The following is a 17,230-nucleotide window of genomic DNA, read 5'->3' as shown; positions in this document are numbered from 1 at the left end:
TGTTGCCTATTCCTACTAATGTAGAGACCATGTTGACTGGACTATTGTCGTGCCAGCGAACAATCACTACGGGTTCGTCTTTAGCAATCTTGAAGTCGTAGCTTCCGCGCCTCTCCTTTTTCAACTCCTTTTCACTCTTGAGCTCACAGCCTAGAAGTCTGTTGGCCCTGATCGTACCAGAGGCCAAAATCCCAAGCAATTCCAGCTCTCGGAAAAGCGGCACCGAAGAAAAATAATTGTCCATGTAGCATCTCATGTTGAGACCATGTGGGAGCGCCTCCACGAGCCGCATCACAACTTATCCGCCGAGGCCCAAGTGTGAATGGTCGCTGCTTACGCCAGTGCCTTTCCCTTGATATAACTCAGTCATGAGCCATCCCGTCCGAACTGCAGTGGACAAATACTTTAATTCCTTCGGGGTTTGGCTTGTTCTTCACAAACTGCTCAGCGGGGACCCTTCCTGTAAAGGGCACAATCTGTTCGTCAACGCTGCTGTCTGCAAGGGGTTCCAAAGCAAGACATCGACTTCTGACAGCTTCAATGATTGGTGCCACTTTCCAAAACTTGTTATGGGGTGGATCCTGTGGAGCGTTGGCATCAGCAACATGTAGTGCCGCTCGCAGCTTGAAAAATCGTTTGAAATGTCATTGCATCCGCAATACATGGTATTCTTGTGTCCTCCTGCTAATACATCCTGATTCTCGGAAATTTCAAGATTCCCATGCGTATGATAATGCAAATGAAAACTTTGATTTCTTCCGATGTGGCGTTTAACTCAACTCCATCTCTTTGCAGCGCGTAAATGTTCGTAAAATGTGCCAGTTCATCAAAAATTTTCTCTGGGAAGTACTTCATAAAGTACTCAAGCGGCTCAAGGACAGCTGATCCTCTGTTAGGGATGAACTTGCACTCAGTGTCCACCGGTGCGAATTTCTTCTTAATCCACTTGACCACGATTTTCTTTCTTTTCGTTGGCGGTGGCTGCACATTCTCTTCATCGTCACTGCTACTGATGTTGTGGTCGACTAGCACAGGATCTCCGTTTGAAGCAGGCTAGAATAAAATAAGAGAGTTATGGAAATAATCGTGAAGTAAATTTTAAAACTGCTTTTGTGTAGTGGCAAAACTTACCACAATTTCGGCAGATTCTTCGAATTCATCGTCTGGGAAGTCCCCATCCGAGATGTTTCCATCGGCTATTCTGGCCAAAAGAGCTTGAGCGGACGTAGTCGATGCTTTTTGACGGCATACTGAGTGCTCTCTAAGACCTATAATACATAAAAGATGTGCATAAGTTCTCCATAACCACTTAGAAATGAAATAAAAAGCAGAAGGAGGAGCGTTATCAGGTAAGGCGGCCTTGAGGCGCCATGTGTACAAATGTACACACGCATCTTTCACTCTGCGTCACACAGCCATCTTTAACACATGCTGCAAAAACATTTTGCACGTGAAAAGCCCAAACCTTATATATTACGCTGATATAAACACCATTGTTCTAAATATAATTTACAAGCGAAAAAAGAAAAAGAATTGCAATGCACTCACGCGCTCCTCCGTAAAAGGCGGTGGCGTCCATTTTCAATGTTTGTTTGGGCTTCAGCTTTGGTGCGAAAAAACTAGATGGCGCTAGTTGTCCACTTAGGAGGCATGTTTACATGCCCACGTGATGTACCATTCCGTTTGAAGCAAGGGCGGGAGCGCCACGCGGCGCCAAATTTGATGTGTACACACCGCCGCTGAAGGGGTTTTTTTTGAGAATGCGGTTTTATGCCTGAGGGCAGAAGTTCAGTCGAGGTTAGAAGTAAATCAGAGAGCTGTTGGAGTTTCAAAAAACAGACGCCAACCAGTAAATTGAAAATTTCAATTTAATTTCAATTTTCATTTTATTTGTCAGCGTCTGTTTTTTGAAATGTATCCCCCCGGCCAGCCGGGATTCTGTCACTCTCTCGACTTCATCAGAGCTGCTGGAGGATCAGCAGTAGTAATCACGTCAGGTGGGAACCCATTCCTGGGAGCAGCAGAGGTGCCCACACCACTGTGCCACACTGTGTTAGGGTCGATGCCCACATGTGCAAGATTGGTCATTGTGTAGCGCACATTCACAGATCCCTGGGAGTCCTCATACTCCTCCTCCTGTGGCTCAGTGGTGCCCTGAGATGGGAGGGGCTGCCTCCAGTGGGACTTGTGCGATCCAGGTTGTGCGATCCCAGCGACATCCAGTCACTAATTTAACCACCACCTACCAGGATGGGCACCATTGAGTGTTAGCACACACTCACAGGTGCCTTTTCGCTCACTGGAGCAAGTAATGCTTGAGCCTTAAAAAGTTGTTGCAAAAATGCGCCTGCGTGAAAGTTGTGAAGGATGTGCTGCCATTCAGATCGTGAATGGCAATTCACCAATATCCCTGAAGAGAAGAAGTCTACAGCAGCGGTATCTTACCGGTACTCACCTGTGGGGCAGAAGCGTGGAGGCTGACAAAGAGGGTTCAGCTTAAGTTAAGGACAACGCAGCGAGCTATGGAAAGGAAAATGATAGGTGTAACGTTAAGAGATCGGATGAGGGCGGAGTGGGTGAGGGAACAAATGTGGGTTATTGACATTGCAGTCAAATTCAGGAGGAAGAAGTGGGCTTGTGCAGGGCATGTGATGCGAAGGCAAGACAACCGCTGGTCCTTAAGGGCAACGGAGTGGATTCCAAGAGAAGGCAAACGTAGCAGGGGTGAGTGGCAGAATGTTGGGTGGGCGGATGAGGTCAAGAAGTTTGCGGGGATACAGTGGCGGGAACTGACAAAGGACAGGGTCAATTGGAGAAGAGACATGGGAGAGGCCTTAGCCCTGCAGTGGGTGTAGTCAGGCTGATGATGATGATGATGGTGTGTTGGCCTGAACGAGTGGTGATGTGTCCCCCTCCACAGGAAGGCCAAGCTGCTGCTCAAGAAGAAGCGGTTCATGGAGCAGATGCTGGAGAAGACGGACGGCCAACTCACCAACCTGGAGCGAATGGTCGGTTGTCAGGGGGGTGGGCTCACAACAACACGTGCAGTGCTGCTACATTCTTGCTCCTCCTCCCCCATAGGTGCATGACATTGAGTACGCCCAGATTGAGATCCAGGTGGTCGAGGGCCTCAAGGTTGGCAACGAGTCACTCAAGAAGCTCCACGAGGCAAGTGTTTTCCTTTCATACTGCCACTGGGGGGAGGTTGCTCTTCTCCAGCTCATGTGCAGTGCCACTGAATTTGTGTGAGTCAATTGCCACCTGGCACTGTAGCCTTTTCGTGACACGGACGCCAGCTTTTCTCTACTTCTGTCGCAGTAAATGCAGGTGTGCATCTCCCTTGGAGCAGCGCTTTTGAGAAGGCCTGCTGGGGCACATCCGGGGAGGGGTTCATTCTGGTCATAGGCCAGCTTAACCAGAAGACAGGTTCTTTCATGGCAGGTTATCTCAGATCATGAATGGCAGTTTACCAATATCCCTGAAGAGAAAAGTATACAACAGCTGTATCTTGCCTGTACTCACCTGTGGGGCAGATACGGGGAGGCTAACAAAGAGGGTTCAGCTTAAGTTAGGGACAACGCAGGGGGCTATGGAAAACAAAATGATAGGTGTAACGTTGAAAGATCGGAAGCGGGCAGAGTGGGTGAGGGAACAAACACGGGTTAATGATATCCTAGTTGAAATCAGTAGTATTGAATTAGAAATATTATAGCGCAAACAAAGACACGGACAAAAAAGAGAGGAAACACACACACAAGCGCTAACTGTCAACTGAATTTATTCGGTGAAAGCCACACCTTTTATAGGCCGAAGGATTGTGAGAAAAAATGACAAAAAAACAAAACAAAGGTTGCGCTATAATATTTCTAATTCAATATGAACTACCAACTCGCCCAACAGGAAGTTTTAATGAAATCAGTAGGAAGAAATGGGCTTGGGCAGGGCATGCAATGCGAAGGCAAGGTAACCGCTGGTCCATAAGGGTAACAGAGTGGATTGCAAGAGAAGGCAAACGTAGCAGGGGGCGGCAGAAAGTTAGGTGGGTGAATGAGATTAAGAAATTTGCGGGGATACGGTGGCTGCAGCTGGCGAAGGACAGGGTTAATTGGAGAGACATGGGAGATCTGAAAGAAATGGTGGCTGTCGTGACTTTTTGGAAGCTTCAAAGAAACGGGTGGCCAAAAGTGCAGAGAAACGAAATGCATGAAAAGCGTTGGCTAGGTGAAGCAGTTGACCTGAGGAAAAATGTTGGAAGCAGCTTTGGGTGGTGTTGTAACAAAACAGAAGCTGCTAATGGCGTTACTTCATGGGTCATGAGGGCCAGTGGTTGATGAGCACTGTCAAGGAGACAGCTGGAAACTTTCTTAGCGCCAGCGCTGAGCTGCTGCAAAAAGGAACGTGTGAAAGTGAGGAACCTGCGTGCACAGAGCAACTTCAGTAAAACAGGGTGCTGGGCTAGTTGGCTATTCATGCTTGGTAGGAAGACAGCGCAAAAACGACAACCACAGGGGAGGACAAGACACAGAAGAACGCTTTCATATCAACTGATTTATTTTCTCATCAAGTCACATTTATATAACCAGCCAGTCACATCACACATGTCACACTTTGCAGTGCCAGCTATCTTAGACTAACAGATAAGAAAGGTGTTTGTCACCTCTTCAGCTGTAAATGTAGCTATTGTCAGAGACAGATTGCAAAAAAGGAAATGAAAGAACTGCGCATGACATAGGACCAGGCAAGGAAGTAAAATCTGTTACAAAAGATTGTTATAAAAATTCTTCCAAAAAACCGCGCTCGACTGAGTGCAGGCTTATAGATGGATCGCTAACGCAGTGGTCCGCCTTCTTAGAGCAACTTAGCTGGTGTGGTTTCGTCGGCAGAAGTGCCTTGTGTGGTAGAATCTACTTGTTGTCTCGTGCAAGTACTGTTTTGATGAGCCGGTGTGTTTGTCCATCCCTTCAATTGGGGAAGCCAGCATGAACCCCAAGTGGCATTTTTGGAGTGAGCCCAACGAAGTGCATGTGCGGTGTGCGTACTGAAGGTAAAGAAAGTAAGCAGGAGGCAGATTGTGACCCGTCTTGTGTGTGTGTGGTGTTGTTGCAGGTGCTGTGTGTGGAGGAGATTGAGAAGATCATGGACGAGACGCACGAGGGCATCGAGAAGCAGAAGGTGCTCTCTTCTTCCTCCTTGCGAGACAGCCCTTTTTTTGTCACTCTTGTATAGTAGGATGAAAACAGCAGCACTGGGTCAAGGTCTGAGCCGCCCTGTATTGCTACGCCAGCCAATCACAACGAAATCATCTTTTTAATCTTTGACTCTACTAAACAAGCCAGGTGCCAGATTTCTAGAGCTTACAGTTTTTTCTTTTTGTGATTGGCTCCTTGTCAGTTGCCAGGAAAAGTTTTGACAACGGTCTACTTTTTTTGTCATAAGAAAATTCTGTGCAGCAGTCCCAAATGTGGGCAGAGCTTCACTGCAGACTTGAGCTGTATCCGACCATGGTTAGCCAAGGGATCAGTGATTTGGATGAGCTCATTGTTTTTGTTTTTTTTTTGTTGTTGTTTTTCACAGTGGGATACATAATTTATTGTCATGAGATGCATCAGGCTGTCATATTGCGAGCATGCTTTCCCTGTTCTCGTTGTGGGACAGAGGGGAGTAATACATTCTCCCCGCTTAAATGCAGCTGACGCACAGTTCAAAAGCGCTGGCCCGGGATTGTGAGCGCTGCCGAGTGCATGCCAACCACGGCTGGCCTTGTTCCGAGGGTGAACTGGCACAAACAAGGCATTTACATCTACAGCAGCAGTAGTATTGCCGGCTAGCAACGAAATGCTAATGGAGGTTGTCCAACTGACCAGCACACTTACGAGCGAACGTTCGCCCACGCCAGGGCAGGGGAGAAGCTCCGAGGCCGGACAGGATGAGATGGAAGGGAAATGTCCTCATTAGGCCTCGCCTCACGGACAGAGAGCGAAGCGTTGCCCCCACACGTCTGCACACGACGAGTGGCCAAGCCAAAGAGAGAGCTGTTTCCCGTGCAGCATTCGCGCTGTCTGTGACGCCTTCCCCTGTTAGTTAAAGGGGCTCGAAACACCTTCCAGGGAGAGCACATCGACTCGCTCAATCCCTACGCCACTGTTTGGTCAGGAACACCTGTGCCAAGTAGTGCACCTCTACACGCACCAGGGAACCCACAATTACATGCGCGAATTGCAGTTACGGGCTCGCACCTGCACGTACAAGTTGCGAGATGGCTATTGGTTAGATTCTGTCAGACGTCAGGCACCTACGATGGCCGCAGCCAATAAGTCACGTAGCTTTGAAAGGTCAGGAAGCCACGCCCACGGAGGTGGGGCCAACAGAGGGGAGCTGCTGGCCTTCCAGCATGCAAAAAGGGACGAGAGAGAGGGAAAGGCAAATTCTGACTGGGAATAACTCAGCTGCTACAATGCGCATTGAAAAAAATTCTTCCTGGGCAGCATTCGTGAAGCAGTGTGCTTTAACACCCCAGGCATACCACCCCGTTATTAGAGCCCCTTAAGAGCACCTTTAACGTAACTAGAAAGGACACTGTGGGGAAACAAACCCTGAAGGGAACGAAGCAGGACAGTCCCCACAAGCTGTATGTGAGTGCAGTTTCCAAAGCATGAGTGGTGTTTGGGGGTGCCATTCAAGAGAACAAAATTACAGATGATTTATCATGGTTAGGCCAAAGGTGAATTGAATTGGAATGAATTGAATGTGAAGTGAAATGTGAATTAGGTGCACTAGCAGTGTGGTTTTTACGCCCGTTTCGATTTATGGTCGAGGCCCGGGTTTCGAGGTCAGGCAGGCGTCGCGCAATGGTCGGCAAAATGGTGGACTGAGGGTCTTCATGGTAGCGCACTAAAACTGGAGGGGAGCTCCTTACATGGGGAAAATCACCTTTGTTTTGTAGGTTTCAGTGGGTTTTCTTTTTTTTTTTTTTTTGTCAAAGCTTTCCATTTATAATTTAATGCAGTAAACAAAAACAATAATAAGTGTGTTTTTAGGCACCTAAGATCGAACAACGAATGGCACATTGCGACTGAAAATTTTATTTTCTGAAAAGTTGATTTTGGGAAAAATTTGAACAAAACTTGTGGAGACATTTTTGTATCTAAAGAAAGAATAATGTTAGCATTTTTCTGAAATTATTCTGTCAGCCACTATCTGTGAAAAAACGGAAATTTTATCAGTTTCATCTTGCTACGAAACAATAACTGGAAACTCTTTAGTTGGGCAGTGAAGTGCTGCCCCCTATGTGGGCCAGGCTGGTTTCCATTGTCGCTGACGTCAGAACGGAGTTCTGACAAAAAGGCAGTACAGTTAGACCTGGATGTAATGAACCTCCACAATATAATGAATTTTTTAATTCCCCATCGCCACCCCCCATTGAAACGCGTGTATTTGAGACCTCTGTGTAACGAATTGTGGAGCAGCGGTTGACCTTGATATAACAAACTTGCTAAGCCAACCATCTGTTAGCTTGTGCTGAGGTATGAAGTTTGGCAGAAAAGTTTCAGGACGATAAAACATGAACTGACATGAGAGGAACGTCAAAGATAGCAGCGAGCGACCACAGTTCAGGCAATGCGTCGTGCTCCAGCAGTGTCATCACATCTCCATTGCTTTCGTTTTGGAATGCCGTACCATGTGGCACTACTACAGGTCATGCTCAGAAGCAGTGGAAAATGATAGGGCATAGCGAAAACAAAATGGCAATAAGAAGCACACAGGCAGGGACACAACACAGCGCTGTGTTGTGTCCCTGCCTGTGTGCTTCAAAACATTTCTCTGCATTTATGACTTTGAGTAAAGGATTTTTGTGCAAACATTTTAAAGGTGATTTCACCTACATTCTTTTCTTGTTTTGGTTTCCATTCTGCAGTGTCCTATCAGCTCTTCTCGTCAAAACTGCATGTAACGAAAACGGGGATGTAACGGGACTTTTTTTAACTTTGTTATATCTAGATTTCACTATAGCTTGAGAGTCACTGCTGCTCGGGTTGTCAACAAAATCAGTCGCAGACAAAGCAGAGTCCTGAGATTTTATGGAGCGTGTGTTGCTCATGTGGAGGCTGCTGACTTAGACACTGCCACTTCTTCGAAGGGCGTTAAAAAAATGCAACCTCACAGGAAATAAGAATTCCATCGAAAACTAGATTTTCATCATCATCATCATTTGATGATGATGATGAGATTTTATTTGTCTAATTACAAGCTGGGTGACTGAGTGTGTCCGTAAGCAACGCGCAAGGCTTCGAAGTCAAGCGGCAAAGTCATCATTAGTTGGCAATGAGCTTGGTACCGCATCTTCATGTCTTTGTAGCGCGTTGAAAAAAGAAAACTGCGCTGTAAACGAAACTTTGGTTCTCTGACTCTGAGCCAGATGCGCAGAGTGCCCGTAAGCAGTGGGGAAAGTTCTGAAGTTGGTGTGCAAAGTCATCATCAGTGGCTAACGATGCTCATTGGGCGTGGCAAAGAAAGAGTTAAAGGTAATGTGGAGTAGTGTTAATGCCCATATGTGTGGAGTTGGTTGTTCTCGACTTGGCATTCATATATCACTCATGCCACTCCTGGTGCATTGTGTAGTGGTTAAGCGATGCATTGTGAGGCCCATACTGCTCTTCTCACAACCAATTAATTGATTGATCTGCCTGGGTGGGCAGTTTGCTCCCAGTTCGACGGGCAGGTTGTCGGCCACCTAGGCACATGACCTGGGTGGCTTCTCAAGGTCCCACTGGCGATGGCCCAGTGGTAGCTGTGTTGCACGGAAACCTGAGAGCTTAGTAACTCAGTTTGCTGTGGTGTGGTTCTGTGCTGTGGCTGGTCACTGACCTTGCGCATACCTTTCTGGTGTCAGGAAGGCTGTGAAGCAAGCACATGGCACCTGTTTATTTTGTGTACTGGCAGTGATGTACGGATGTGACCTGAGGGGGAAACCAAGGTGGCATGTGCTGTCATGTAGCGTACGAAGGAATCAAGGGGGGGGGGGGGGGGGGGGGGAAATAACAGTGGTGGCAGCAGCTGGGAGGCAACCCACTGGCAGAAGTCCGCGCAGGCTGGCACCTGCAGAGGAAGCACTGCGGTGTTGGACACCAGTGTTTCCCCCCCATCAGTGTTTCCCACTGGAGGTCTCCATGGCCAAGCCACCTTTCAGCTTCCCAAGAAGCTCTTCCTAGATGCCCCCCACTAACAGTGACTGGCCGTGTGGGGGGGGGTCTCCAACTCCCTGGAGCCACCGGCCGCACAGTTGGTGAAGAAAGGCAGAGAAGTTCAGTGCAAGCAGAAGTAGGCATTGGGAGGGAGCTTCTTCTTGGAATTGCACTTTGCAGCTACACCTTATCAGAGGGTAGCAAAGGGCACCTGGAACAAAGCATGAAATCGTTGGACTGAGATGTGGGAGACGCCTTGTCCTGCGGTGGCCATAGCCAGGCTGACGATGGTGATGCCGGAAACATGCTAATTCCAACTCCACTGCATGGTCAGCTGACACAGTTCGAATTAGGCCAAGTGCCAACTGCCAAACTGTGATCCAGAAGCAGGCTGTTAGTGTATGTTATTGTTTTAAAATATTCCATGCTGCTTTTTTTCTTGGAAGGCACGGTGTGAGGTGAAAAGGCCCCCAGCAGGTTTGAGCGTCCTCCGAGGTGGGGCCCCGGAGGATCCAGAAAAATCGTCCCAGACCGAGCACGTCCGTAGATGTAACAAAAATAGTTTTACTTAATACGGGAGAGCTGTCACTGATGGGTATGGAGCTGTGTGGCCGAGGGTTGAGGAAAGGCGCCAGGGCCAAGTACCTCCGCGGGGCTGTTCTCCCTGCGGCCGGAAGTCTGGCGCGGAGCACCAGCACCAGTGGCGCTGACGACGCGCCAGAGAGGAGACGGCCGCCCAGGTCTGGACACCCGGGCACGGCCAGGAAGGCACCCTTTCACCGCAGGGGGTCCCAGCCAGGGGACGGCAGGCGCGATCCGACAGCAAGGCCGGTAGGATCCCCGGGCAGGCAGCACCTCCCTGTGCCCGGCACGGCGCCCGCTCTCCGAGGCAGCGAGAGGCAGGCGGGAGACAGGAGACAGCAGGCTCCTGGTTGCCCTGAACTGGGCGAGGACAGCTTCCCCAGGCCTGGTCACCCGGGTCCAAGAAGCCGTTCAGCCGTGACCTCGCCTGCTCCGTTGCCCAAGCTCGTCTCCTCCCGCCGCTTGCGCCACGCCCCGCGTCTCTCTTCTTCTTCTTCACCTTCCTTCTCTCGCCTGAGCGAGCGTCAGGCCGCCGCTAGTGCTGAAGGGCGCTGGTGGCGCATCACACACGGCCAACACCTCCCAGTCTAAAGCCCGAACTAATCAGAAGGCCTCTTCTTCACTTTCAAAACTGAACAAGATGCAGGCAGTGTTCAGTGCAGGCAATGCTCAGGGCAAGCGGTGTTCAACGCAAGCAGTGTTCAGTGCGTCCGATCTTGCGCAGGGCTGGAAAATTAAGAAGCGTACAACGTGCTCACAACTGGCGCTCTTTGATCAAAACAATAGCGCAACCTCTGCAACTCTCGAATTCACGCTTTGTGAGTTGTGGAGTTAGTGCAACCGTTAGGTTGAGAAGCGAAAGTCACTAGCACGGCCACACGTATGTTGCCAGATTTTTCAGCCTTCTGACCTCAAGTCATAAACTGACAAACCAACGAGCGTGCTTATTGAACAGTTAAGCACGCTTCTGTGGGTTATAGCACTGGAACGAAATTTGCCCTGTGAAGCCGACGGTGCTTTCGTTGATACAAATGTTTGACCGAAATGCTCTCTGCATTTTGCATCAGCATAGCTATTCTGATTCCGTGGCACGCGTTGGGGCTGCTGCCACTCCTCAGATAGATGGCAGGTCGCAAACACAAGGAAAATCGAACATTTATCCAGGCATTTACAACTTGTAAAAACGCGGTGCTGCCACAGTCGCGCAGCGCGGTAGAAGGAGCGAAAGAGACACGAGTTCCGTAAGATGAAACCCGGGAGGGAGGTGTAAAGAAGGAGAAAGCACGCGGGCCAGGGGGAAGGCGCACGGGGAGAGGGAAGAGAAAGAGCAGGGAGTCGCAAACACAAGGAAAATCGAACATTTATCCAGGCATTTACAACTTGTAAAAACGCGGTGCTGCCACAGTCGCGCAGCGCGGTAGAAGGAGCGAAAGAGACACGAGTTCCGTAAGATGAAACCCGGGAGGGAGGTGTAAAGAAGGAGAAAGCACGCGGGCCAGGGGGAAGGCGCACGGGGAGAGGGAAGAGAAAGAGCAGGGAGTCGCAAACACAAGGAAAATCGAACATTTATCCAGGCATTTACAACTTGTAAAAACGCGGTGCTGCCACAGTCGCGCAGCGCGGTAGAAGGAGCGAAAGAGACACGAGTTCCGTAAGATGAAACCCGGGAGGGAGGTGTAAAGAAGGAGAAAGCACGCGGGCCAGGGGGAAGGCACACGGGGAGAGGGAAGAGAAAGAGCAGGGAGGAGAGAAGTCCAGTGTTCACAGATGAAGCCGGCGCCCGGGAGGGAAATTGAAACTGGGCTTGGGACAGCACAGTAGCGCACAATGTCCCTCACCTTGCTGCCGTGAGTTGTTCGGTCGGACGAGGCATCTGCGCCTGGAGAAATGTGGAGCATCCCAAAAAATCTGAAGAAACCACTTGCGTTTAAAAAGTATGCGGGGAAAAAGGCATCTTTTTGAGCAGGTCCTGGCTGAAGTAGTCCTTGAGTTTGGGCTTCGGATTCAGTGCCATGTTGATTATTAGGCCTAAAAGTGCCTTGAGTCCCTCTGCGGACACATCTTCCCAGTCCTTCCAAATTGAGTGCTCTGGAAGCACTCCGGCAGTCGAGATCTCCTCATGCACAGTGTCCTTAATCAGTTTGTAAAAAACAGCTGAAAGTAGTCCAACTCCCCGGTTAAGTTGGACGTGCTTACTTGGGGTCCTTGGTTCGAGACAGTGAACAGAATGGGTGTGAAGTGTGAACAATTTTTCCTGTAGGTGTGCCAGGCTGTTGCACATGTTCTCGTGTCACCAGAGCCAGCGCAGTCGTCGTTGCTGCTGTCATTTGATTGGCTGTCTTCGCCATCTGACGGGGGTTTTCTTCTTCACTGAAATCATCCTGGCAGTTTCTGACATAGAGTGCATTCATTGAGAACGCAGCCTTGCTGTGCTGCCAGCAGCATGTAAACAGAACCACAGAATGCTTGGACGCTTGTTTCTGTCAAAGCTCCAGAAACACTTTATGTGCTGTCCTCTAGTTTAACAATTTACAAACATATGAAAAAAACTGGTTTAGTATTTGTCTAAGGGGTGGCGGGTCCTCTGTAACAATCCAACACGTGCACAATTCAAGCATAGAAAAGCTTGTTGGTCCGTGCCCGACAGAGGACCACTATGGCCTGCAAAGGGTTAACTGTATCCTATTTAGATAATACGTCCTATTGAGAGAATGGCGTCGATTTCATGCATGGGTTCAGTCTTCTCTTGAAGCGTTTTGGCGCAGTAATTACTGCGGACAGACGATATTTATAAATCACTACACCATGGCTTACCACATTGGTTGACTGCTATAACTGCAACCAATTGCAGGGAACAAAGGGCACTGGAAAACTGAAATGCAGACGCCAGTGGAAGCTCCAGTTTGTCTGTTTCACTCACATCTCAGTTTCATGCATGACCACATGGTCTTGGATTCGGTGCGCCGAAGAGGCTGTGACATGCCGAGTTTCTTGTGTCTCACCGCTGGTCGTGTCATCGATCACTTTTGCATTACCAAAGCCTTTGAGAAGAGCAGGAAAGGCAACGGCCTGCTGCAAATCTCTGAGCATTTTTCCTTTGCTAACACGGAGAGAGGGGGAGAGCCCCCCCCCCCCTCCCTCTCCACATCTCCCCCAGAGAGGCAGAGCAGCCTCGCGAGAGCGTTGCTTGGTATGCCGCTTGCCCAGGTGCGACGTCGCAAACTTCAAATTAGCGGTGGAATTATGGGCTGTTTGAGAAGACGAGGGGCAAAAGAGCAGAAGGGATGAGGGGACATTCTCAAGCTGTGCACCAACTTGCCCAGAAGTGTGTTTCCACGGGGTGTGTTTTACAGGACTCCAGTGGAGTGCGGACGTACCAAATCGTACGGTTGGATTTGTGCACAAGTTGCAGTTGAGCAGCTTTCAGTCTGGCTGTGAGAAGTGCAGTGGGTGAGGAGGACATGCAGGTGTTGAAGAAGCTCCCCGTGGCTGTGTGCAGGAAATCGATGAGCTGCTGTGTGGCCAGCTGACGGCCGAGGATGACGATGCGGTGCTGGCCGAGCTGGAGCAGCTGGTGGCCGAGGACGAGGCCAAGGCCGTGCTCGAGCTGCCCGACGTGCCAGCCGACCAGGGGGAGCCACTAGTGGTGCCTGGCATCCCCGAGGGTGAGTGGCTGCATGTGTCGGAGCATCAGTGCATTGGGTACAGGTTCCACCTCCTTTGTGGCCCTCGCAGGCGCAGAGTCGGTGTGCTACTTCATGTGGAACCTTCTGAGATTCATTTACACTCAGTGGTACCCGGAAAATGGTCCGATTATTCAGTCTGAAAAATTCATGAACTTCAAGGAAAAAAAGCTATCTGCAAAAAAAAAAAAAAAGGCTTTCAAAATTGTGAACTTTGCTCCTCCGCACGTTCCGCTTGGAAGCGACAGTATTAGACTTAATCTGAGCCACAGTCGCGCGCTTTCGTCATGTCCGCACCATCCCACTTCGCAATACCAGACAGTACAACATGGCCACAGGTCACACCATGAACGAATGCACGTGCTGCGCAAAGGAAGAGTAGCACAGAATGGCAGAAATGCACATTTACCTATGAGGTGCATGACGGATCCTCTGTAAGGTGCGTAATATTGTGCAAATCGGAATTGTTGGAGTCTGAAAAAACGGTCGGCTACTGTATTCCCCGCTGTTTCCGTTGGCACTGTGTAATTCATTCTTTCTCTTTTTGGTATTGTCCTGATCTCGCTCATCTCCTGACGGGTAAAACAAATGCCACAAAGTGCAGACTGCTTCAGAGTGTAGCTCGTGCGGGTCCTGCATGGAGGCCATCAGCTCTGAGCTGCTGTGTGGCCCTCTTACTCTGGCTGTGCAGAACACATGCCTTGCCAGCGGCTTATTGAGCTTTCCCAAACAGCACTGGCTGATGAGTGCGGACGGCCTGCAACTTTGGGCATTTGCCTAGAAATACCTGTAACCGCCTAAGTGAAATCAGGAGTTAGCCAAAAACTCGTCTGGTCAGGGTGAATTATGAAATGTGACACTGCAGACGCCTGCCACAACATAGAAAAGAATACGCAAAAGATGTTTCAGCTCCCTACGGGAGCCTTGTTCACAGTAAAAAACGAGAGCGCTTCGTCGTGAGCACTTCGCACTAGCACGGTGGAAGCGGTGGCGGAACCTGTTTCTGACAGTCTAGAGAGGGGGCGTTTCGACAACTCCCTCGCCTGATGCAGAGGTCTGTAGACACCAAATTCTTGCTTTTGTGTTTTCCTTTCAAACGATGCATTACACATTGGTATACTTGGAATATTCACCTCTGACTGCTAAATAATTGGCAATTGAATTTCTTCTTGAGCCTGTTTCATCAACCAAACAATGGCTGTGACATGTAGTTGAATGTTAGGCACACAAAAATGGCAGCTTCATGGTGGCACTCTACCTTCCAGGATAGCCCTGTCCTCACCCATGAATGGAATGCACTTCCACTTGTAAGACGACAGTGGAATTTCACCGACCACAGCACCCGGAAACGGCAATGTGTCCACAGCATACTACGCGTGGTCTGCTGCGAGCACCGCCGCATCAATGGGCTATATACAGGCTGTCCCAGCTAAATGTAACCAAGCTTGTAAAAAAGAGACCAACTGAGGGTTGTTTACAGTCGCGTGTCCTAGTCTGCGGTAGTTTTTATTATACAAAAGTAATTAATTAGCAGAGACTAATTAGCAAACTTCTTAATTATTGCCTTCAGGAAGAAAGTGTCAATGCAGGGGTTGTAGATCCCATAGAAAAATAACCGGTTGCCGTGTTTGCATTCAAGTGCCACTGATACAGCTTCTTCCCCGATGAAAATTTCCAGGCTGTATCCAGATTGATGAGGAATCCCATGCCTAGTTCTCATCTATGCTGAACCACGATAGCACAGTACGTGCCCAGCTTTTAGTACTGCATATGCCTCATCTGTCTTCCTTACTTCACATAAGCCCTATGACGTCCCATTTAATACCAGCTAATTCTTCCAACAGCACTGCTAGGCTAGCCTCACTGGATAAGGTTCTAGCATTAAACGTTGCCAGGTTGAGTTTCCAGTGGCGGCCTGCCCGGAGTCAAGAGATCCTTAGCGCCCTCCGCTGCGTCACAGGTCTAAACGCCACCCCGGTCAGTTGCTCCGCAGCCACTGGGGACTGAGGGCCGAGGGTTAACTGTTGTGAAGGTGAAGGTCGCGTGTACCAAAGTTGGTACATCATGTACCAACTAGGCCCAACCCAAGTTTTATTGAGGGTTAACTGGTTTGCTCATAGAAGGTTGCTGGCCAAGTGCTACACCAGGGTGGCCAAATCCTGCTCTGGTGAGGGAGTGGGCTGTTGGTCCTGGTCACCGAGATCAGATCTGGGGCACAAATTCAGGCAGCAAGTCTGCTTCATTAACCATTCCCACCTGGACACTTCGCTGCATCGTGCCCGTCAGTCGGGCGCCAGTTATGCGGGAGCTGGAAAGCGGAGTGCCTGCACCCTTGTTCCTAAGGCCTAGAAAGAGCTGCCCTCTCTGTGAGGGACACCGCAGTGGGTTCGTTCCAGGCGTAAGCAGCCAATGGTATATGCTATGGTATGTGCCGGTTGTTGTGGCTTGCTGATGGAACTGTCGGGAAGGCCCCAGAATCGGGCCTGGCAGCAGAGAAAGGAGAAGCCATTGAGGGAATGCCTCGGAGGGCTGCTAGCCGCAGATGGGGCGAAGGCAAATGCTTTGAAGCTGTTTGTGTTGTTGTTGTTGCAAGTGCATGCTGTTATCAGTGTTCATAACTTGGTCATAAGGTAAGCGTTGTGTGTGTCCGGTGTCCCATCCTTTGCACCGCTCTGCCCGAGGGGAAATGACAACCGAGGGTTTCGTTCTGCCTCTTGCAGCTCCACCAAGGAAGGTCCGAAAAGAGCAGAGGACGGAGGAGGCGCTGGTTGCATCCTAGCTCAGCTGCCTGCTGCCACAGTGTTTCACGTGCATATAACAATGTCAATGTTTTTATAACGGGTTTGCTACTGATTTGTTGTGCGAAATAAATGTTGTAATAAGTTCATGCTGTGTCACTGCTGTCATTGTTGACTGGCTGAACTTGGACTAGGCTGGTGGTGAGTGTGTACTTTGAGTGAAATGTGCTGTGAGAGAGTTTTAATACCATCGTGAGAGTTTTAATGCGATGATATGGCAAATGTGGCCAGGCAAGAATGACATTTGTAGTGACGGGTTCGTGCAGAAGTTTGTGGTCAATGACTGTATTGAAGAAGCGTAGCTTGTTGGGCCAGTTGGTGCATGGTGAGTAGAAAACCAGCGGAAAGGACATGCTCACAAGCAGGAGAAGTACACCGTTCCAGCGTCGTGCACCCACGGAACGCTTTCTACACTTGAGGCTGCCAACTACTCCTTTCATGTGGGGCTCTGTAGAGGGCAACTGCGAAGGTTTTATTCGATGAGTTACGCTTCGAATGTAACGCACGTAAAGCATGCAAAGTCCTTTTGGACTAGCATTTGAAATGAGGACATAACTGCCAATAAAAATCACGTCGGCCTTCAAGTTTCTCCACAGCACCAAGGGGGGGGACGCATGATGTCGTCTGCAATGCTGGTACATTTACAACGCATTTGCTTTGAAGGGAGAAAACCAACACCACCGAAGGCAAAGCCTGCCGGGTGGAAATCTGAAAGAGCATCCGTGACGTCATGACGTCACACTGAGCTTCTCTGCAATCTCGGGTGCTGTGAGGTGAAGCCTGAAATTTAATCGATTACGTCACCAACGTCGCCATTCTAAATTCGCAAAAAAACTTTGCATGCTTTACCTACAGCCTATAATTAACCTTCTCCCTCTACTCGTCTTGAAGAACCTGCAAGTTGAACCTTTTGTGCGGACGAGCACTTGACAATCGTTTAATGTGACGTTTTAGTTGAATGGTCGTCGGCACTACGTGTACCGTC

At 49.4% G+C, this 17,230-nt stretch overlaps 1 protein-coding gene across 1 annotated transcript in view; it reads left to right on the top strand.

Moving 5' to 3' along the window:
• Vps20 (vacuolar protein sorting 20) overlaps positions 1-16,334 on the top strand; it is a 28,086-nt gene extending 11,752 nt beyond the window's left edge. Inside the window, exons 3-7 of the mRNA XM_089586243.1 lie at positions 2,921-3,008; positions 3,082-3,168; positions 5,107-5,172; positions 13,264-13,429; positions 16,168-16,334. Coding sequence (XP_089442369.1) covers positions 2,921-3,008; positions 3,082-3,168; positions 5,107-5,172; positions 13,264-13,429; positions 16,168-16,226 — 466 coding nt within the window. The 3' untranslated portion in view covers positions 16,227-16,334. The remainder of the gene's footprint in view (positions 1-2,920; positions 3,009-3,081; positions 3,169-5,106; positions 5,173-13,263; positions 13,430-16,167) is intronic.
• The last annotated feature ends 896 nt before the right edge of the window (positions 16,335-17,230 follow it).

Source organism: Amblyomma mixtum, chromosome 4, assembly GCF_055824585.1.
Source record: "Amblyomma mixtum isolate Tamu chromosome 4, ASM5582458v1, whole genome shotgun sequence".
Classification (NCBI taxonomy): domain Eukaryota; kingdom Metazoa; phylum Arthropoda; class Arachnida; order Ixodida; family Ixodidae; genus Amblyomma; species Amblyomma mixtum.
This window is presented reverse-complemented; position numbering and strand designations above follow the sequence as displayed.